The sequence below is a fragment of the Ruditapes philippinarum genome, unplaced genomic scaffold, assembly GCF_026571515.1.
Source record: "Ruditapes philippinarum isolate M1 unplaced genomic scaffold, ASM2657151v2 ctg567_1_1_1_1, whole genome shotgun sequence".
Classification (NCBI taxonomy): Eukaryota; Metazoa; Mollusca; class Bivalvia; order Venerida; family Veneridae; genus Ruditapes; species Ruditapes philippinarum.
The window spans coordinates 47,738-72,611 of NW_026861210.1; the positions used below are offsets into that span (position 1 = coordinate 47,738).

General features: G+C 33.7%; 2 protein-coding genes across 2 annotated transcripts; one reads left to right on the forward strand and one right to left on the reverse strand.

The window, feature by feature from the left end:
* Window positions 1-1,317: 1,317 nt before the first annotated feature.
* On the reverse strand, window positions 1,318-18,449 carry LOC132714884 (KICSTOR complex protein ITFG2-like). The gene is given in 13 exon segments (XM_060697802.1): window positions 1,318-3,896; window positions 4,775-4,951; window positions 5,876-5,993; window positions 6,370-6,461; window positions 7,138-7,301; window positions 8,304-8,422; window positions 9,176-9,321; window positions 9,994-10,044; window positions 10,047-10,086; window positions 10,810-10,893; window positions 11,073-11,114; window positions 11,633-11,728; window positions 18,317-18,449. Coding segments are annotated over 13 exon segments (1,296 nt in total). The 5' UTR covers window positions 18,416-18,449; the 3' UTR covers window positions 1,318-3,828.
* Window positions 18,450-18,478: 29 nt separating this feature from the next.
* Window positions 18,479-24,874, forward strand: LOC132714883 (FGFR1 oncogene partner 2 homolog). The gene is made up of 4 exons (XM_060697801.1): window positions 18,479-18,566; window positions 20,857-20,992; window positions 21,672-21,923; window positions 23,808-24,874. Exons 1-4 carry the CDS (start codon window positions 18,538-18,540, stop codon window positions 24,138-24,140), a joined length of 750 nt encoding a protein of 249 aa, XP_060553784.1. The 5' UTR covers window positions 18,479-18,537; the 3' UTR covers window positions 24,141-24,874.

The following is a 24,874-nucleotide window of genomic DNA, read 5'->3' on the forward strand; positions in this document are numbered from 1 at the left end:
CATCATTTGTCATCTAGGAACTCTATGTATGAAGATATTTTTGAAAAATTAATTTGTAAAATCTGGGAAACTTTTAGAACCAGGACATATAGAAATCAGGATTTTTATGATGCCCGCAGGGTAGATTGCCTTTGTTGCAACTGTTTAGCCTCTTTAATAAAGACTTCATTTTATTATTATTATAGATTAACAAAAATTAGTCAGATGTTTATGTTACAAAAATGGAAAGAAATTTAGATTGTTCGAAAGATTTTGAGTTAATTAAGAAATTAGACACAGGCTTATATAACATAACATATGGAGCAATGGATGGAGGAGAAAATAGACATTACTATTGGAAGCAGTACTAAGTCATTTTACCTCTCAGAATGGATCCGAAAAATTGACGAACGAGGACTTGCAAAGTGCATCATTTGTAAAAGCCCGTAGGTAACAAAAAATGGGCAAAATAGCGCTTACAGGACATTGCAAAAGTAAAAACCACACTGAACGAGTAAAAGCATTGTCCACACAAACTTCTATTCCAGCTGCATGTCATGGGGAGAAAACAACAACAGAGGCTTATGGCATCCATCCAATGTTCATAATTAAAAAGACCGATGAGTTGCCAAAACAGCAAGTTACACTAAAGCCTCTTGTGCCATAAGATGATAAGATACACAAGGGGAAGGGGTTGGGTTTTCTTTTTACCTTTCTGAGAAATACATTATTACATTAAAACAGTATTATTTATTTTTACAATAAAGATGAATGTTTATCATATTTTACTTAATATTCTGTAATATTTTTTTTACATTTGAATACCCTAAAATACTTTAAATCCATGAGCTCTGGATATTAAGGAGACAGGTCTGACACCATTGACACACACCCTCTTAAGTCCAGCTTAAGATCTGTTTCAAATTGCACAAATTAGTAATATCAATTTTTCAATATCAAAAAATCCTACCTTATCCATCAACTTCAATTCCCTTCAATGTTAATTGACATTCATGAAGAAAGAAATGACTAAATCACAAAAGAAAGGACAATTGGCTACTACATATGTGTTATGAAAAAAATTGTTTTCAATTTCTGAGTGGAAAGGCACATTATATTTACAAAACAAGAGGGCCATGATGGCCCTGAAATTGCTCACCTGTATATAGGCCCCTGGCCCAAGGCCAATTTTAAACCAGGGGCTTTTATCTGAAAAAACTTGGTAGACACCCATTAGAAGATGCTTCATGATAAATATCTAAGCTCTAGCTCTTTGGGTTTTTGATAAGAAGATAATTCAAGTTTTCCTATATAAATATAGGGAAAAACAATGACCCCCACCCCTCGGAGGGGCCAATTTTCACCCCAGGGCTTTTATTTGAACATACTTGATAGACACTCACTAGAAGATACTTCATGCTTAGTATCTAAAACTCTAACTTTGGGTTTTTTATATGAAAATTTTAAAAAGTTTTTACTATACATATATAAGGAAAATCAATGACCGCCGGGCGAGCCAATTTTAACCGAAGGGCCCTTATTTGAACAAACTTGGTAGACACTCATTAGAAGATGTTTCATGCTAAATGTCTTAGCTCTAGCTCTTTGGGGTTCTTAAAAGAAGATTTTTTAAAGTTTTTACTATATACATAAAGGGAACAAGAGCCCGGTTTGAGCCGGGTGATGCTCCCCGAATAGGTTTTGGACACAGGAAAGTACACCTCTTGTAGTTTCAGAGTTATGTCCGTGGAAAAAGTTCAAAGTGCAATAATTCCAAAATAAGGCAAGGCAGAGTTACAGTTCTTTGCACTGCACTTCTAATCAATGTGATCTATCAACCTACAAAGTTTCTTGATGATATCTCTTATGATTTCCGAGTTATGTCCTGGACAATTCAAAAAGTAAAAATAAACAAAGGGCAATAACTCCAGAATTAGGCAAGGTAGAGTTATGATTCTTGTGCACTGCACATCTACCCATTGAGATTTATCTACCTACAAAGTTTCATGTTGATATATCTTATAGTTTTACAGCTATGTCCTGGACAAGATTTTTCTAAAAGGGGAGATTATTCAAAAATAAGGCTTAACAGAGTTATGGTTCTTTTGCACTGCACCTCTACTCAATGAGATCTATCTACCTACAATGTTTCATGTTGATATCTCTTATAGTTTTAGAGTTATGCCCTGGACAAGATTTTTTCAAAAACCAGCCAAAATAGAGTTATGGTTCTTTGACACTGCACTCCCCCGCGATGCCCTCTACCACTGTATGAAGTTTCAACAAATTATCTCCAAGGGTTTTCAAGTTATGTTCCGGACAAAGTTCAAAGTATTAAAATTAACAAAGGGCAATTACTCCAAAATTAGGATGAAAAGAGTTATTGTTCTTATGCACTGCACATCTACCCATTGAGATCTATTCACCTACAAAGTTTCATGTTGATATCTCTTATAGTTTTAGAGTTATGCCCCGGACAAGATTTTTCTATAAGGGGAGATAATTCAAAAACCAGGCAAAATAGAGTTATGGTTCTTTGACACTGCACCCCCCCTCGATGCCCTCTACCACTGTATGAAGTTTCAACAAATTATCTCCAAGGGTTTTCAAGTTATGCTCTGGACAAGACAACGGACGGACAGACGGACGGATGGACAGACAGACGGACAAGGCGCCGACTATATGCTCCCCCGAAATTTTTCGGGGAGCATAAAAACAATGACACCCTGGGGTGGGGCCAATTTTTACCCCAGGGCTTTTATTTGAACAAACTAGAAGCACCCACTAGAAGATGTTTCATGCTTAATATCTAAGCTCGAGCTATTTAGGTTTTTTAAAAGAGAATGTTTTAAGTTTTTAATATATACAAATAAGGAAAATCAATGACCCCCCCAGGCGGGGGCCAATTTTGTTCCCAGGGCATTTATTTGAACAAACTTGGTAGACACTGACTAGACGATGTTTCATACCAAATATCTAAGCTCTGGCTCTTTCGGTTTCCTAAAAGAAGATATTCTAAGTTTTTTCTTTTGGTTGCCATGGCAACCAGAGTTCTGCTTGGAATTAAATTCTTTGAACAATTTTTAAAGTTGACTACCAAAGGAACATTCCTGTGAAGTTTGGATGAAATTGGCTTAGCAGTTTAAGAGGAGATATTGTTTAAAGTAAAAGTTTATGGACGGACAGACGCCGGACGAAAAGCGATCACAAAAGCTCACCATGTCTTTTTGTGACAGGTGAGCTAAAAATAGTTTTGGCATTTTGAATTCAGATTCAAAAAGGCCATTCTATGAATACATAGGTCTATGATATAATGATAAAATTTTTGAGTACTAAACGGAAAAGCACAGAACTGTAATTATTAGATTGTTATCTACACATTTACATATGATAAGATAATGAAACTATAACAACTATTTAGCAAGTGATCTCTAGCAGATGTTCATTTATCAATTATTACACCCAAAATTACTAATAATTCTAAGGGCATGGGCAGTTACATTTACAGCATTTTTCTTAAAAATACCATTCACACAGCATTATGTTTCTCAAGATACACAATCAGGTCTTCCAACACTGCATAGATATGCTGGTTCCATTGACAGGCTGGTTCCATTGGCCTGCTGGTTCCATTGATTAACCTGCTGGTTCCATACATTGCTGGTTCCATTGTCCAGCTGGTTCCACAGATCTGTTGGTTCCATTGACCAGCTGGTACCATAGACTTGCTGGTTCCATATATCTGCTGGTTCCATACATTTACTGGTGCCATTTTCTTAATATTTTGAAAGCAATGGCTACATCTTCTCTAGCAGATTTTAATTTTGAATAATTGATTCCTATAAATGTTCAGGGTTTGTTTTTCCAACCATATAAGCACCAATGGTATAATTCCTTTAATTGCTTATTACTGGGTGCTGAAACAAACAAAATGTTACATCAAATAACATCAAACAAAAAATAAAACAAGGGTTCCATATAATTATTGAATTGCAATGGTGATATCTGAATCCTAAGACAATTAACATAAACATATATTTCAATGAGTTAGCTCATAACATTGCTGGAATAATATTCAACAAAACTGTGAACAAAATGAAGCAGGTATATGCAACATTCATTTGAGTTGTGTCACGACAGAATCAACATAATGGGCTTGCGACCAGCATGGATCCAGACCAGCCTGAGCATCTACGCAGTCTGATCAGGATTCATGCTGTTTGCTATCAGTTTCTCTTCTTGTAATAGTGTTTGTAAGCCAACAGAATGGATCCTGATCAGACTGCTGGTCTGGATCCATGCTGGTCGCAAAGGCATTACGTTGGTTATGTCGTGACGTGGCTCATTTTACTACAAAGTTCTTTTGCAGGACTTATAACCAGACATGTTTTCAGAATGATATTAACATTTCTTAATGATTGAACCACAAAATAATTTTGCAATGTTGAATTGATTTTTTTTTGTATCGTTCAGGTTTTAGGGAACAATACAGTGTAAATTTTATATAGCTGCTTTCCAGCCTAAATGACGGAGGAAGACTAACCTCAAATGCCCCTTGATATAAATTTACAATTAAGCCTTCATTGAACACCAACTTTCCTTGTTCATCTTGTCTATCATATTTTTCATGAGAAGAATCACTTACATTCCGTTAGGCTTACTGACATATAAGAATCTGTTGAACAGGACTTTAACCCAAATAAGTGACAAGCAAGTTAATCAAAGTCGACTATTTAAATCACTCTGCTGGTGTTCATTATTTATCATAAATTTATAATGTTTAATTATAGCTTACATTCAATATTAAGTTTCTTCAATAGCTCATGTGTTTCTTCACGTTTGTCCATCACTTCAATAGAATTTGTTGACTCTACCCTCGGTAACCGTATATTGTAGTATATGTAGATACGGTTGTTAAATGTCGCATACACGAAGCATGGTACATTATCAGTGGTGTTTACAGCATAGTATCCTGTAAGTGTGAGATTAAACCTCTTTGAACATAATGATGTCACACAAAGTAATTAAACATTTTACAACATCTACAACAAGCTTAGACTGAAAGACAAAAAAAATTCCTGAGCAAATAACTAATTTTTAATCAGTTTCTTGTTTCTCTTTTACAAGAGTGGATGGCCTTAAAAAACTTGCATGTTTCATGACAGTGATTGCCCGTAAATCAGTTTTCTTTGCAACTTAGTTAAATGAATGAATGACTGTAACCCTTGGCCTTCTAGTGGCAACTGATTCTACAAATACAACCAGTGCAGACCAAGATCAGCTAGCACATCTGTGCCACTTCACCAAGTTGATGAGCTAAGTTTGAAGAAATCTTGCAAGGTTTATTGGATTTGAAGAGCAAATACCTCCTTCAAATCTGACCTTGACCAACACAAAGGTGGCATAAGTTCTGCACATTGCCTTCATGAGACAAGTTTGAAAGAAGTACTTTCAGGGGTATAGGATTTAAACAGCAGACAAATGAAGTGATAGGACAAAGTGATTCCAATGTAGCCTCCCCAAACAAAAAGTGGTGAGGGTTTAATGAAATATTATTGTTGGGTACACTATAATCATACACTAACTTACTCAACAAATTCAACAATTGTTTCTCTTTGGGAATTTTATCTCAAAGTAAGAACATTAAGGTTGTGTTTTCCTGTTTTCTTAAATGTGTCTCAACCTGGAATATCTGAACAACTAAAATACCCTCCTCAAACATTTAGACTTACCAGTAGAGTGGTTACGGTCGTTGACTTCAAACCACTTGCCCCTAACCGCTGTTGGTTCGGATCCAGACAGGGACTTTGGATTTGTTCATGTGAGGAAGCTATCCAGATAGCTTACCGACATTGGTGGTTCTGATCAGGTGCCAAACCCAATCAAACAATCTTACCAGTAGAGAATGCTGCTACATTGTCCTCAAACTGATATCTAACAGCTTCTCTACCATGGTTAACAATGTATGTCTGTCCATCCCAGGAACAACAAACAACCTCTTCTTTACCATTTCCCTAAAAATAAACATTTCATTTACTTAAACAGCACATCAATTTATATCCAATTAAGGTTTCAAAGTTGGGCATGTAATAAGTGGCCTTTTCAAATTGGGGTGATAAGCAAAAATACCATTTTCTATTTATAAGTATATATTTTTTTATTACCTTTCTTTTTCCCCAAGATGATATAGGTATTAAATTTTATGTTTCTTTTCTTTTAGACCTCATTTGATTTCCTTTAAGTACAATAGTAAATTTTTCAGCAGACTTTTTTCAGACGTGAATTTCTTCTATTGATTTAAATTTACTGTGTTCGACTTGGAAAAATTTGGCATTTGGTATGACAGTATGGAAGACGCAGAAAAATGTCTGATTATAAAGTGTCACTTACTGTAACATCAAGTTTATTCAGTGAGAATAGTTGATGATCAACTTGAAGAGACCATAATATCTGTCTCCCACTTTCTACCAACACTATAGTACCTGTTTATATAATTGAGACAACATCAAATTATAACATGTGCTTAAAATTAAATTTGCTATAACAACAATACATCAGTCACAGTTGTATGAATAAAGACAATGGTCATAATTCACACATCAATTAATAGTACAAGATTGTTATTTTCTTCTTCAAAGTAATTCTGTCTGAATTTATGAACCCCTTTATGTCCTTATATTTTTGTAATGTAACATAATATTTGCTTAAAATCTGAAAACATGCAATAGTTTATTTCAGGTATTGGAAAAGTGCTACAAATTAAAACCCGACGGTGTACTGGCAATCAATATCCTTATCTAAAATTAAATGTAAAGCAGAAAATATAATGAGAGGCATGTATTAAGGGTAGCCTAAAATTATATCATGACCTACATACAGAACAATTGTATATGAGGGAAGCAGAGGCTTAGTGGTTTTGTTGTCTGCCTCTCAACCCACATACATGTACATGTACTCATGGTTTGAGCTCTAAATGGGTCATCACCAAGTTTACTCATACAACACCAGTTCTAGTAAGTTTCAAGAAGCAAAAATGGTTCCAAAAAGAAGAGCACTTTTCTCACAACAGAAGCAAATGTATCTCTTTCTTCATTTAATTTGAATATTAACAGTGTTAAACCAAGCCCCTAACATATCGCTAATTTTGTACATACATACCATCTAATGTACAGAGTGCATAAAGGACATCAGCTTCACTATCCTTGGCCGATCCAGGTCCTTTTCTTATATTACCAACAATTTCTGTAGATATACTGATATTTCTGATCTCACTAGAAACTAGAGGGTCATATAGCAGGTTGTTTGGCTCTGTCTCGCTGATTCTGTAACATAAATACAAGACAAATATAATCTTGTAGAGCATCATATAATTAAGTTAAAATATGATCTGTGTGTACATGTAAATCCTCTTAAGAAGTCTGCATGCTATATTCTTTTTTATGTTTTGCTTATTTTTTATGGATAGGACAGGATAGATAGATTTTGTTTACAGTGTCATACGTAATCTTGTTATAATTTTCTTATAAAATTATAACACACATGTACAAATAAGGTGATAAAGTGGAAAAAATAACCTAGCAGTATTTACTTTATTTGTTTATAATAACATACAACACTTCAGCTTTAGTTTAAACATATTTATTTAAGTTTGACAGCAAAACAATCTCTTGCACAGTCTCGTGAAGTGTTCGTCAGAAAATCATGAGCAAAATCTTGTTACACAAGGTATAATTCTATTTCAAATAGGATGAACTGTTACACCCAGAGACAAATGTTTCAAAGTTCAAAATTTAAGATAATTTTGCGTTTCACCAAAAGTAAACAACATTTGCCACCAGTATAGGCCAGGCCAGGTCAGACATCATGCAGATCTATTCTAGCATTGAAATTTCGTAAACTATGAATGGACTGTTTCAAATTCAGAGCAAGATGAAACCATATTGTTACACAAATTTAGCAAATTAACGGTAAATCTAATTTATTTTTCATGTTTTAAAAACGCAAACATCAGTAAAAGTGATGCTTGCTCCTAGAAATCACATCGAAAAAGCTGAAATCATTGATTTATATTCCTTTCTTACACTAAGTGGTGTTGAAACTATTCCTCTTATACATGCCAAAGGAGAGAAATCTATGAATTGTACTAACACATAAAATATCAGTCGATAAAATATGAACATGTTATTACAAACAGTTAGTGCTTAAAGGTCATTAGGTATGAAGGATGGAGGAAAAGATGGCACAAAGTACATCTAGTCTACTATACAATCCACTGAAAGTTTTTCAGATGCATAAATATAAATCCATGTATGTATAACACTTACCCGTCTTGTATATCATTTGATACAGGATCGTGTAGCAACGTGACATATGTTCCCCCAGGTTGTGAAGCTAGCAGCTCAGATTTCCCTTTCTTACCTTTATTCATTGTAATAGAACCAATCTGTAATGTATATAATGTTTAACATCATATAAAGGTTTTAAAGATTAGTTTAAATTTTAGACAAAGGACATGAAATTATAACCTACTGTCCTACACCAAAAATATACCGTCAGATACTTTTTAATTGATTGTTTCTTTTCTAGATTTTACACAAATTTTAAAATATATTTGGTCTTCTTGATTTTAAAATCTTTTTTAATGCCCATTAACTTAACATTTACACAAATGAATTAGACAATGCAAGGGAGAGCACCTTGTTAAAAGTTTTCATATTTCAATATTATGCTCCTTGTAATAATTCTTCTTTTTTTTTCATGGTCAGGTTTTAAGTCACACCAAAACTGCAAAAGTCATATGGTCACCTTCCAGCTTTACCCACTGATAAAGACTTCAGGTGCCTTGACACTCCTTATTATAAGCACCAGGCAATTGAATAATACAACCAACCCTCCTTTAACTAGCTGAACATTTCCTCACATGAAAAAAAATCCAAGTTTTCCATGAGGAATTTAAATTCACAGCAATCAGAGGCAAGTAATCTTAGTCAGTGCTTTTCATCACTTAATCATAAAAGCCCTCCTTTTAATGATCAATTTAATTTAAGACAACAAAGTCCAATTTTTACAAATTTGTTTTGTAGAGCTGGCAATTATCTACAGAAAACTGATCATCATGTGAAATGAATCCAAAGACAATAGTCTGGTAACCACATGCCAAGATATGACTGCAGAACAACATTTTACTAAACATTACCTGACCAGCCAACTGCCATTTTTCTATCTGCACCATAGAACCTTTAGTTTCTGTCTCACTATCAAAGGATGTAGGTCCTATCCACTTATACAATCTTATAACTCTGTCAGAATATCCCATAGCCAACTCTAACTTCCCATCTCCATCTGGAAACAAACATCTTATAACATGTTATAAAGCTTACATAAAGTGGATGTACACTGGGTAATTCAGTACCATATGTTTATAAAATTATATTTACTGAAATTTTCATTATTAATGATTAACATTTATGTTACATTGTCTTTTGTACAATTATTTGATGAAAATATGTTGAGGTACATATGGAAGATAGTTTTGGCAAATATGTAGCCTTGTTAATTGAAGCCTGTACTATTATAATCATTGTTATAAAATAATGAACTGCAGCTTGTCATGATAAGCACCTTTCATAACATGTTAAAAACCTTTAGAACATTTGAATAATGGGCTACATTAAGGTTTTTTTACATAACAACAACAATGAGTATAGCTCAACTTTTTCTTTGAAACAGACAAGCTCGAAATAAATAAAATCAAGCATTCAAATAAATCTATTTTTTCTTCAAGGAATTGACATTCTTAGAAATATTATTAACATCTATCAGTGTATAATATCACTCACCATAACAGGGGGGGGGGGGGGAACCACAGGGATCTTAAGTTAGAGGCTTACTTAGTTTGAATAAACCTGAAACTCTTTCATGACCAAAAAAATCTCACTTCTTGTCAAATATAATTGACATAATCATCTTATATCTAATCAAAACAAAATCATTGTGCTCTATATCATAACTTACCTACATCAGCTGCCTGCATAACTTTACCATTAGGAGGTAGATGTTGTGTAAATATATTGGCTTTAAATTGTCACCACAATCCTCATCATGACTCTGCGAAAAATGTAAAACATATCTTTATTAGAATTGATCAGTATGTGATTAAAATAAAGATTAAATACTTTGAGTTGTAGTTACAGTAAGATTAAATATATAGAGGATATTGAATGAGTGTAGCTTTAATACTAAATTTATTGAACAAATTGAATAAAATCACATTATGCAAACCTCTTGAAAGCAAAATATTGTTTTATTCAATGAGTAAAGATTGAACCTACAGTACACAAATATTAAATTCTATTTACCACATATTAAACTAAGAATGGTTTTACAGATTAAAATTTTTCATTGATGTACCTACAGTGCAATACTAACATTAGCATGCTTTATTGCTGTTTGTACACACGAGTGAAGTTGGTTGACCAGTTTGTTTGTTTGTTTCATTTTACGCCTTTTCCCAACAGTATTTCAGTCATATAGGCGGGTAGTTTCCTAACCATCATTCCTGGAGAGTTACACCAGTACTAGACTACCTTCCTCCGCGCTAAACTACCAAAGCATCTCCCGAGGATCAAACCCACACCAGAGAGGTAACTGGATTAGAAGTCATCGACTCTAACCCCTCGACCACGGAGGCGGTCTTGGGTGACCTGAGTATAGAACCTGATACAGCCTGGCCTGGCTCTATACACGTGCCACAGACTTATCACTTCAATTCCAGCAAGGTACAAATGTAAAGTGTCTGCTATAAATAGATCAGATATCATCTATATTTACCTCCTGACCTTCTCCATCTTGGAAATCCACTTTGACATCAAACAAATAAAACCAACCTTCTGCAGTCAGGCAGTACAAGTTATTCTGTAAAATACATATATCAATATTTTTTATGTTCTATTACCTTTCTTTAAGTCAAATTATGATACAAATTTATATAAGACCTTGACACTCAAAGTCACATTTGAATTAATTATCATTACTAGCACTGTTTACATTAATAAAATCAGTTTTGCATGCGTATAAAAAATGCAAATAATCACCTTTCCTCTGCTTAATAAATCACTGACACCAACACATGTTATCTGTAATAGGGTAAATGTAACATATTAGTCATGACAACATGATTTTAGGAATGCCATTAATGTTGTTTTAATAGGAACATTTTTATTCATTCTTGGTTGGGTTTTATGTTGCACCAAAACAGTTGACTCAAGAGGTCATATGGCGACTTTCCAACTTTACTGACACCTCCTTGCATCATTTCAGACTTGAATGGGCACCTGAGGGAACCATCAACATTCTATAAGCTAGCTAGATAGCTTCCTCACTTGAAAAATCGAGTGTCAGGCAGGTTTTGAACCCTTAGTGGGAAGAGGCAAGTGGCTTGACCTCAACCATTCAACCATGGATGCCCTCATTTGGAATTGAGAAAAAAACTAAAAAGCCAATCTGACTAGTAATAAATAGAATTTACTGAACAAAAAAAGTTTCGAACACTGTATGGTTGACTGCAAGTTCATTTAGTTTGGTATGTATTATTTCTTGCATACACAGGAAGTAGACATGTTTACCCACTATAGATTAGAATAATGATTCTCACCATGCCCAAGTTAGAACAGGTTCTCCATGGGGTAGGTCCTCTACCTTTGAAAACTGCCAGCATCCCATCTACATTACCTACAGCTAACTCATTTCCCTGTCAATAAATGAAGTGTGTGAGAAAGAAAATACAAAAAAAAGCAAATAAGTCAGCTTCAATGACTTAAAACGATGCCTTTAATTTCTTTTACTTTGACACTGTCCCAGGGTCTATTCCAGGATATACATTGTAGCCAAATCATGATTTAAAAAAATACATGGTATATATACAGAATGGGGATTTAAGAAAATGCTCATCAAACATAATGATAGTATCTTTCGGACAAAGGCTAAGTACTGTGAACAAAGGCCAAGTGTACACTTTCTCCTTGGAGGCCTCATTGACAAGTTTAACTGTATATAAAAATTTGTGCATCATGTACTATAGTCTAGGCCACAAGGGGGCCCACACAATGTTTGGATGGTATATATACTGCTTGATGGTGACCATAAACAACTGTTAAAATGAGATTTAAGTCATGACCTTATAATATGTGTATAATCTATTTATATACATATTATAAGGTTATGACTTAAATCTTATTTTAAGGTCACCATCAAGTAGTATATACCATCTGTTTCATATTTAATTCTACATTAAATATATATTGTTTCATATTTAATTTTACATTAAAAATATATTGCATGCAGTACTTTTAAATTGCAATGATTGTTAGGCTCCGCCTACTTAGTGTACTGACCAATTGACTACAACAAGTGTACAAACGGTCTTAGAAATAAACTCATAGTATCAACATCTTGTATTCTCTGCACCAAATTAACAAACATAAAACTCCATCCAAACACTGTGTAATGGTTTTTATTTCATATATTTATCAAATTTAAACAAGAGCTGTCGGTAGGACAGCAACGCTCGACTTTTCTTAGTGCTTGATAGTAAAAAAAATGCTTGATACAGTTACCTCCTCCTGTTTACAGGTTGGGGTCATGATGGTGAACAAGTGTGCAAAGTTTCAAAGCCATATGTCAATGGACTTTGAAAATATTTGAACTATTACAAAAACTTTAACGTAAATTCTAAGTCGAAAAAGGGGCATAATTCTGTCAAAATGCTTGATAGAGTTACCTCCTCCTGTTTACAGGTTGGGGTCATGATGTTGAACAAGTGTGCAAAGTTTCAAAAACCATATGTCAATGGACTTTGAAAATATTCGAACTATTACAAAAACTTTAACATAAGTGGTTACGCAGACGCTCGGGTAGTCAAAATATATTGACGTGCCAAAGCTTGATTCTGAGATATTTTCGTTCTGGGGCAGAATCTCGCTTTAACGTCAAAACCAAAAGGAGACCTTTCTGTGGTGAAACGTGGATTTCGATGTAAATGTGAAAATGCAGACATTTAAACTAAGAATTTATTCAACAATACAATTTTAAGTAATTAACAGCACAAAAAGTGCCAGACTATCAACTTAGAATAAAGTAAACCACGTTAGTTTCATTTCACCGTCTCATTTGTGTAACAACGCCGCCATATTGTGATGTTGCTACAATAATGTAACATGTACGCTAAAAATCGATATTGTTCGGTACCGTTCGTTTTTTTTTTTTTTGTGTGGCTAAAAAAATATGTATAAAAAAAATATGTAAAACTATTAAAAAGAGGAAATTTTTCTTATATGATGTTATTATTAATTATATTCATTGCTACAATAAAATAAATCGCCAGGAAATTATCTTTAAATATTTTTGTAATTCATGATAGAAATCTTTAAAATGATGCGGGGTACCTTTTATAATTTAGTCCTCTTTTTTTATAAATATGTTTATTAAAGGTTAAGGATAAACAAAATACTGTATTTCATTAAAATGTATATTCTCATCACTCTGTAGTATTATCTATGTTAGTATAATTATGTTAGTCACATCTTGCTGTGTATTAAAAACAGCAACGAAAGGTTTGTTTTTCGAACGTGCATTACGCTATGAAAGAATTCAAATGGTAAATTCTTGCGTTAATTTTTCATTCCTCAACTATTTTCAGAAAAATAGAACTCGTTACTCCGAGCACCCATTTTTCGTTTGTCTGTATCTGAAAGAACCTGTGTACATGTACCATTTATCCGTGTAATAAAAGACTGTTATCATAGCATGCCGTAATGGCCTGGATATTTGGTGTTGTTTAAGCGATGTTTCAGAAAAGTTTTGCAGAAAAGTTTTGTCCCAGTATAGAAAATATATTCAACCTAATATTTATTTTTAAAATGTGTCAACTACATGTATTCCACAACGCCGACACCGGTACGCTGGCCAATATACAATTCGGAAATGTTGACACTTTTAATAATTAATGCGCAGTCCTGTGTCTTCCTTACTTAATTTCTTTGCGTCAACTATAAATTTATAAGATTAATTTTTAAATAAAAAAAATGATTTTTTAAATTCGGGCTGTGATTCCTTTCCGGAATCAGTTAAACAATTTTCCATGCTGAAACGGTCCAAATTAAGAAGAAGTTATTTTTAGATTGTCTTACATGTATTTATTTTTCAATTTATAATTATAAATATACTTGATGATTTATTTCAAAGACGATAATTTTATGCTTAAATTTCTTTCTATAATACATTTCTGAAAGTTGTTTAAACGGTGTTAAGAATTTAAATGTGTTACGGTCCCGAGTTTCCTCAGAACATTTTCCCGGCTTACCAATACGCTTTGAATTTACGCAAGATATGCCAACTTTTTAAGTTTTGAGTTGTGGCATTTATTTATTAGGAACTTTTTTTCTGGTTTTCTTTCTAAATTTACTGGAAGGTTAAAATCTTAATTTTCGTACTCAAAAAAATATAGAAAAAAGAACTCAGGAGGCGCCGTGATTTATTACCGATTTTATAAGTTCGTTTTCCAAAGCAACACCTTTTATATTTGGGCAGTAACAATCTGTATCATGGTATGTTTAAAATGAGTAATAGTGTTGAATAACCCTTAAATCTTATAAGATTGGACAAGAATCAAAGAAATCACAGACGCTTGGGGTGTGAAGCTCAAAACGCCTTTAAAATCCAAATAAAATGTATATGGAGCCACGTTTGAATTTCTCGAAAGATTTTGTAAATGGAGTAAAACGGCGATAATCTCGATGTTTATTTTGCCAGTTGCGTTGTTTATATTACCGTTGAAGTTTAAAATTGACCATCATTTTGAAGATTTATATCTTTTGTGTCGATGGACCAAAGGATTTTGTGAAAATATTGGAAACAGAATAAAATACATGGTGTTTTTGACGGCAGGTGTGCGGATTTTTTCCTGCGAACATTTTTATCTTGTGTATTATTATAGACGTTGAAATATATTTTTTTTCAGAACGGCTTATATTTAGTTTTTTATATATATATGATCAGTTCATGTGCTGGTATTGACAAATATACATTTTATTTGGATTTTAAAGCTCCACACCCAAAGTGTCTAAGAAAGAAATTAGCGGTGCAGCGTTTTGTTTATGTAACATTGTAAAATAACCGCTTTGATTCTTCAAATCTCACCTCGCCATGCATGTATTTTATAAAAGAAAATAATTTCTTAGCATAAAAGTCAATTGTATGGGATAAATATTTACTGTATACCAACATTATGAAAGTCTTTTGCAAAACAAAACAAAAAACAATAACAACAGCAAAATAAGGCGGGGGCACCTGTTTCATGAAATAAATTTCCGAGTATTTTTCTCTGCTACCCAGGTCATTTTAAAACAATTTTCATACCTTCGTTTGTGTGTGTCTTTTTCTTTCTAAAAACATCTTCAGAAAGCTTTTTGGAGAAAACTATTCAGAATTATGGGCCTGCGTGGATAAGATATAACAAGAGCACCGCTAGGCGGAGCATTATATGCCCGAAAGTGTTTTTTTTTTAGTAAGGATGAAGCATTTGTAAGACATGGGAATTCGCTGTTCATCCTATAAAATTTTACAGCTGTAGGTTGATTAATACTTAAGTTATTTATAATGACCTTAACCTTTGACCTTGTGACCCCAAAATCATTAGGAGTCTTCTACCTTATATGGACAATCATCCTAAGAAGTTTTGAATATTGTGTGCCAATTGGACCTTTGATTATGCTCTAGAAACTGTTTTCAGTATTAAGGTAAAAGTGACTTTGACCTTGTGACCCCAAAATCAATAGGGGTCTTCTACCCAATATGCACAATCATACTTTTAATTTTTAATATTGTGGGCCGAATGCAACTTACGTTATGCTCCAGAAACTGTTTTCAATTTCATAGTAAAATTGACCTTGACCTTTGACTTTGTGATCCCAAAATCAAAAGGGGTCTTTTGCCCAATATGGACAATCATCCTATGAAGTTTGAATATTGTGGGCCAAATGGAACTTACGTTATGCTCCGGAAATTGTTTTTGGTTTTAAGGTAATTGTGACCTTGACCTTTGACCTTGTGACCCCAAAATCAATAGGGGTCTTTTGCCCAATATGGACAATCATCCTATGAAGTTTGAATATTGTGGGCCAAATGGAACTTAAGTTAAGCTCCGGAAACTGTGTTCAGTTTTAAGGATATAGTGGCCTTGACCCTTGACATTTTGACCCCAAAATCAATAGGGGTCATCTACCCAATATGGACAATCATCCTATGAAGTTTGAACACTGTGGGCCAAATGGAACTTAAGTTATGCTCCGGAAACTGTTTCCAGTATCAAGGTAATAGTGACCTTGACCTTTGACCTTGTGACCCCAAAATCAATAGGGGTCTTCTACCCAATATGGCCAATTATCCTATGAAGTTTGAATATTGTGGGTCAATTGGAACTTAAGTTATGCTCCGGAAACTGTTTCCAGTATCAAGGTCATAGTGACCTTGACCTTTGACCTTTTGACCCCAAAATCAATAGGGGTCTTCTACCCACTATGGACAATCATCCTATCAAGTTTGAACATTGTGGGTCAATTGGAACTTAAGTTATGCTCCGGAAACTGTTTTCAGTATCAAGGTAATAGTGACCTTGACCTTTGACCTTTTGACCCCAAAATCAATAGGGGTCTTCAACCCAATATGGACAATCATCCTATGAAGTTTGAACATTGTGGGTCGAATGGAACTTAAGTTATGCTCCGGAAACTGTTTTCAGTTTTAAGGTCATAGTGACCTTGACCTTTGACCTTTTGACCCCAAAATCAATAGGGGTCTTCTACCCAATATGGACAATCATCCTATGAAGTTTGAACATTGTGGGCCAAATGGAACTTAAGTTATGCTCCGGAAACCAAATTGCTAACGAACGGACGGACGGACGGACGGACAGACAGACGGACGCCAGGGGGTATAACATAATATGCCCTTTCGGGCATATAAAAAAAGAAATTTACGTGGAATTTTGTTTTCGCACATACATGTATAATGTCGAGGCACCGCATCTGACGCTTATTCGTTTTATTATTGATCAAAATTATTTTGAACATTGAAAGTATCGTTTGATAGTTAATCAGCCTGATTATAATTAACAGACTGTCAAATTCTTTAGAATGGTGTTTTCTCGAAGTCGCAAAGGCACTAGGAATCCGTACGTTGCTCTTTAAACATATAAACCTCATGTTTCTGCTCTTATCATATCCCTATTTCCATCATAATCGTGAAAAAAAATTCTATAGATACCAATAGGTCCCATGTCTTATATTTACTTGGAAAGCTGACCAAAATATTTTTTTTTATAAACAAGAAACGGTTTAGTGAGGAGTCCATTTACAGAGTAGCTTTTCTATAAAAGATGATAATGATTTTGATATTTCTAAGAACGCTCTGACAAGAACGAATAAGTTGTGCATCTGCTCCAATAAAATAATATTTTCATCCTATCATAATTATTAATTTTTGCATAAATAAATGTCTTAAATATAACATTTAACTTGATATTTTACTAAGAGTGTTTCGTCGTTTCTCAGTAACGCAGTACCGCATACACACCAGTGTAGTTATCCGCAGTGTATTTGTCACGTGACATTAGCAGCGATGTCTTTATTTTGATGGTGCATGTGTTTACTTTTCTATCAAAATCTTTATGTTAGGAAGATTTTCACAAATAAACAATGAAATTGATGTAGAAATGAATAATGAGTAACGTAACGATTTTACACGGTCCAAAGCTTGCGCTCAAAATCCCGGCGCAAATTTCACCACAGAAAAGGTACTTTTTATGTTGTACGTAGAGGCGAGATATTGCCCAGACACGAAAATAGCACAATATCTCGTCGCGCAGTACAATTAGTTGGACTAACGCTCGGGTGACTACAACAGCTCTACTTATTCTTATCGAATAGTCGAGCTAAAAAGGTGCCGAAAAGACCAGGGTTTTGAGGGTGAAACGTCCAGGGCCGAAACATCCAGGAGGTGTTAAGTCCAAACACCCTGTGTGGGCCCCCTGTTGTCTAGGCCTTCTTTAAGTTTAGCTGATTAATGCAGCAGCTTATGGTAAAATTTGCATTGAACAGACCAAGGATGCCAATACGTATTATTTCTAAATTTTTGACTAACTATAAGCCTGAAACAGTTTATTGGAAACTTACTCAAGTTACTGAACACTTTAATAAAATGTTCGAATTAATAAGTGGGCGTAAGATCTGTGTTGAAAGTTATTGGTGACGAAAACGCGATACCATGAATATAAATACACTACCTTATCGTTGTCAACGTCCCCAAGTATTATAGCCTGATTGGAGACATTGCCAGAAAACTCAACTTCAACTCGTTCTACAAAAGAAACTGTCCGCCACATAGTTCCACGTGCAATTTGAGAATAAGAATGTAGTCTTCTAAGTTTGATTACTTCCCTTTGTAACTCTCTTCAAGGAGATTTTCAACTTCCGGTAACTGTCAACTCAGTAAAATTTAATTTTTATGTGTGAGCTCGTGAAACTACAAAGAAGGTATGTTTTTACAATGCGAACAAAAATATTGACCATATTCAAAATAAATATAGACAGTAAAAAAGCTGGATGTGTACAAAAAGGAAACAAAAGACTCACTGATTTGTCATTGGTTTTCGCTATCCTATGTTTTTATATTCAGATTATAAAGATATAAATTTATAGACTTTATCTTCAATAAATAGTTGGCAAGACTTTTCATGGAATTAATTAAAGAGCTTTTGTTTAAATTAATATGCTTTGCATAGGAAACATGTAAACTTCTTATGTTCTGATAACTTGATGTTAGGTGATTGTACTCAAGTGAACTTACTGAAGGTTAATTTATCCATAGGAGCTTGACATTCTATAAATAATTGAAAACTATAAGCAAATAATTAAAAAATAACGGAAAATATACCTGTATATAATATAAATTTAATATGAAAAAGGCAAAGCCTCAAAGCGAGCTCGATGTACTTTTTACGTGAAATAGTATGAAATAATCGCTCATTTTTATTTCAAATGCAGTGACGAGTGCGTGTGACGTCACACGTACTGTGTTAAATATGGCTCCGCCCCTGTCGTGAAATGAATAACGAGTTTTGAAAACGTTTATAAAACTATGTTTATTTTATTTCACTCTAATTTTTCAAGCGAAATAAAGATTATTTAAAGTGAAATAAATTTAAAACTTAAAACGTTTGCGACATTAAAATAGCGTACCTGATTTGTTTGTTTTGCACGCGCTGTTTGGCGCTACATTATGACGTCACGTAAACAATACTTTAAACGTCTGTACAGCGTTAACGACTGAATAAAAGATATTGGTGTTCGGATTCATTTTCTTAGTTAGACCATTTTCTTTCATTCTAGATAGTTTTCACAACAAAATTCGACAAAAAAATTGTTTTTATTTATGAGATTATAAACAAAATGGCGCCTTCGATTTTCATTTTTTATACACAGCTTCCGTTATTCTGGTTCCCTGTCCAATTATGGTTCCCATAGACGTGCGCGGGTGACCAGTCTACACATCCGTTTTCAGTCAGAATTCCTCAGTTTTTATCGTTATCTTTAAATTCGAAAGGTTGCGATGTGTCCAATTCGGTACTTTGGACGAAAGTTTTCAAAACCATCACTTAGCAGGTACTCGCGTTACCGTAAAGCTCGCTTTGCGAGCAGGCCCTTCGGGCCAGCTCGTCGAGCTCGCTATAAACACAAGTGATGCAATGCCTTTTGCACACTCGATACACATTTTATCTAATTACACACATATAAATCAATTTCAACAAACTGGTTTAGCCATTTCGATACACAATACAAAATATTTTGTTGACATTTGAGTTAATTCAGTGGAGCCTTGCTAATCCGAACCCTTCTAATCCGGAATCCTTTCTTATCCGAACGAAGTGTCCGGTCCCGATTTTATTCGTTCTATTTTCAATAGTAAAAAACCTTTCGGATCCGGAACCTGTCTACTCCGAATTCCGGACGATTTTTTCAATTTTTGTTCTTATTTTACTCTAAAATTTACCTCTCGGATCCGAACAGATTTTGCCAAATGTCACACCTTCATTCAAAATAACAAATAATCGCACATATTACAGGTGTCATACACCAAACTGATAAGTGTTATTTCGCTTGATTAATGGGTGGAACGTATGATCTGCGAAGGTGTGAAAATTACACTTAGCTTGTATCTTCTATAATTGCTTAATTGATTGTTTTTCGCCAGCTTCTATAAATATTTTGATATAATGCAATAGAAATATCTTTTAATCCTTTGTATAGGATTCAATGATACGTGATTAAGTAATGAAAATTAATGGAAACTGTCAGTGAATTCGGATAGTCGCTGAATCGGAAACGAAGTAAACAACAACTGACAAAATTAATGCTGGTACGAATATCAAATCATGTCTCGGCCTCCTGTTTAACATCGTAGGTTAACTTACCCTTGAGGACATCATATTTTTGCTTATTGATTTATTTTTATTTCTTTATTTTTGTATTCACATGTATTAAAATGAACGATAAGAGACTGCAAAACTAAAATATCTAAATTGCAATTTCAAATGCATTCCCGTTTTCTTTCCTTAAACTATTTTGCAAATAACATGGAAAAAAAACATGTAAAAAACCTCCTAATTCGGAAACCTTTCTACTCCGGAAACCTTTCTAATCCGAACTTTTCTTCTGGTCCGGACGAGTTCGGATTAGACAGGTTCCACTGTATTGCCAATTTATTATTATGCAATGCTTTGATCTAAAATATTAGCGGTTGTAAAAGGTATAATTTTGTATTCAGAATGGCTTACACTGTAGAGAAACTTTTGTCTGATGCAGCAACATTAGTAAATAGATTAAAGGAGAATGATACCGTAGCAGACATCTTGATATCTCAGACTGATAATCTTCAGAAACGAATGGAGGCAATGAAGGAGGTAAATGTTAGTGTTACTGTAACTCTCTGAACGTCTGTGCCACCACTGGAATCAGGATAGTCATAAATGACTCTTAATGCTTTGATCATGTCGAAAGGCGTAAGCAAGATTATATGTATCTTTTGTTCATGGTGTGAATCTTGCTTTTAGAGAGGAGATATTATTTACATGTATACATAAAATGGTTCAATATCTCAGCTCATAGTACAACCAGGCCTGCATGCCTTTTTAATGAGACAGAAAAGACTCTTTGCTTTATTTCAAGGTGATACAAGATTTTGGTAAGAAAGGAGTTTTTCTAAGTCCTTATTGTCACATAGTTTGGTCTGTTTGTCTATTATAGTATTATTATATATATAATATAGAAATGGAATTAACAATTAACATTAAGCTGGAAGAGAGATGGCTCAGCCCACTAGTTCATGTGACTGACTCAGTCATTCAGAACCTTTGTCAAAAAGATTGTACCAATATTTTTGCGGAATTTTTTGCCACTGAAGAAAATATTAGATAACCTTGTATTATTATGTATCAGTTTATAATAGTAAAAGTTATTTTATCCCAGACATTTGATGAAGTAACTCTAACCTCATTGTTTTACAAAGTAAATGTACATGTATTAGATCATGCTAGTTTTATCCCAGTCATTTTATAAAGATGTAAATCATTATGATTTCAGTACCAGGATGATATCACAGAACTAAATGACATTGCCAAACACCGACCAAGATCCCATCTTATCATAGGTATAGCACAGGAGAACCGGCAGATCCGGGAGCTGCAGCAGGAGAATAGGGAGTTACGCCTGGCACTCGAGGAACACCAGTCTGCTCTTGAGCTTATTATGAAAAAATATAGGGAACAAGTCAACACATTGATAGAAACTAATAAATGGGAAAAGGCTCTTGCAACTGGTACTGATCAATCTCAGGTAAAACTTAGGAAATAGAATTTAAATTTGCATGTCTTCAGATGAGTGAACAATCAAGATATCAATCTATTTAAATATCTATCAAAACATTTATAGGGAATGTAATATTATTTGTGATCATTGTCACACTTTTATCTGTTGTATGCAAAAATAGGCAGTATTTTCTATTATCTTATTTTTTACATGTGCAGTTTTATTCATCTTGATAAAGAACCAGATAGGTTTGAAACATTGATCTTAATCAAAATATTCCTTAAAAAAATTCAGGGACTAAAATCAATACAATATGTTTACAAATAACAATTTTGTGACAGTTACAAATCGCAAGAGGTATACAATTCGGCTCACGCTGATGATAAAACAAAATGACGTTCATGACGTCCCAAAGTTAATGAAAAATTACACCAGTGTCATTTTTTCTGAAAGTACTCTTAAATTTTAAGTTTTCAATCTCTCTGGACCATATTTCTGTTTGTTATGATGAAGCAAGAAAGAAAGTGGTCATCTTTACGCTCCATTCTCCGTATAAGGGTCCAAAAGCAGGCCACTTTCCGCTCTTTATTGTGATTTTTAAGTGTTTGTGATATCAAACAAACCAGGGTAAATACATGGAATCTAGATAGAAACTACATTTATTTATTGTTAACACGCATATATCCATGTGGAAAAAAACAACAAAACATTTTGTTTAAATAAGATTGTTTTGTCAGAATTGAATGTGTATACCCCATGCAGGAATTAAACATGCCTGACAGCTTGCTAACCTTTCATACTGTCCATCCTCCTGTAGATCCTTTGTTGCAATTGACGTTACAAACAACCTCACAATTGGCAACTTTCTCCCTCATCCTTTCTTATCTGTGACCATGTATTCGCCTTCTTTGAATGGCTTGCGCCACCTGAAACCAAGAGACTTGCTCCCGACTCATTGCCCTTCATTAATTTAACCACCTCATGTGAAGGTGAAGGAGTATCCCATATTTGTTGGCAAAACTTTCCGAAAGTGCGAATTTCTTGCTTATAAATGGGCGTCATATTTCGCAATTTACGCTACTGTCAACTTCTGCTCAAAAACTTATTTGTTTAGCTATTCAACGTCCAGACAACGTCAAATTTAAGATTTATGTCATTTAAATATAAATAGATGTTAACTTGTATGTATTTCACCTCATGAAATAACCATTCAATTCATTTCAATATTTGTTTATATTTAAATATTATATGAAAATTTTGGCGTGTGCTGCATTGTTGTGGTTATTAAAGTGCACCTGGCACGAAAAGGAAATAAAGGTTTAAGATAGAAGTAAATTATACTTTTAGAAATAAAGACACTCTTTTGTTTCATATCAAATAAGGTTATTTTTATGAACAAAGTAAAAAATGACAGCAAAAGTCCACAAACTTTATGAACATACCTGGTATGGTTTCTTTGTATTCTTCCTTTTAAACCAGTTTTTTTTTTCTGTATTGTGTAAGGACTATTTTGACTTTATTTTAATACATTATTAGAACAGTATGGATTGCAAATGCTTTTGCCTTCCTAAATTATGCATATATTAAGTATATATCAAAACTTTAATACTTTAAAAAATTCTAATATCAAGTCAAAATAATTTACAATACTGCATATTTAAAACATCAATTTGGAATGGACAATATAATAGTAATGTTATAATATGTGTAGACAGTAAATAACATTGTATATCTTTAACAAAGGCAGCTATCAAGAACAATTTTTAATTTGTTATAAAGATGTTTTATTTGGCTGTGCTTAAATGGTTGTTAGATATACAATAAATAAATAATTCTTGCCTTGGGTATTTAAACCTTCGCAACCAAAAATTATTACGATTTTCAAAAACTGACCTCAAATTTTTTTATTAGGACATGGATAAGCTAATCAACAAGATCTGTGAAATGGCCAACATCATGCAGAAATCTGTGAATGTTGACGAGGATGCCTCTGCCCAAGATAAAGAGAGACTTACTCAGCTAGAAATAGAGAATAATGGACTTAGAGAACTTCTTGAAATATGCTCAACTAGTCGATTCCGAATTCTCAATGAGTCAGTTACAGATGATAAAGGTTGTCAAACCGGGCAAGATGAAATAAGTGCACCGGAAGCGAAGAGCAATTTATTGGAACCGGAAAAACAGGAGACGGAAGACGATGAAAAATCCGGGGAAAAAACTCCAAGAAATGAAGAGCCATCATGATTTTCCTATATATAACTGTTTAATTACTTGTATAATCTTACACTTAATGTTCGGGTCAAGATAAATGACCGTGTCAAACTAACAAGAGATCTGTTCTGTAAACCACTGTATATTCACAATGTAATGACCGATATACAAGAGGTTGTCAAGTCTTCCAGAGGTTTTAAAGAGCAATGTCAATATATAATAAATATTAAAGGAACTCCACTGCGGGCCAAAAGCATAAAAAAAATAAAATTTAAATTTCTTGCACATACAAGTTGTAAAACTTAAAACACAAAGTTATGCAAGTATACTCAGAAATAAATTGAAAATCGTCTTTTTGTGTGAAATACATGTGGAAATATGCTCATTGTTGAACAATCCACTTTATCACTCTAATCAATATACATTCTAACCATTGTGTTGTACACAAACTTTTGGCACAAGTAGCAACAATTTTATCTATGTTAAAACTGGGGTAATCAGTATCTGGCACTGACCTCGTCAACAGGGAAGTGTAGCTTGCATTCAAAACAACTAGTATTTTAACAAAATAATAGTGCTATAATTATTAACATCTTACAAATATTTCATCGCAAGAATTGTTTTTGTATGTTATTTTCAACTACCTTTTGCTATTTTTTGTTTATAAGTTATATTATAAACTAACAAAATATGTAATCAGTCACTTTGTCTGTCCATTTTTGTATTATTTATTTCATGTGTAAAACAAATAAATCAATATAATGAAA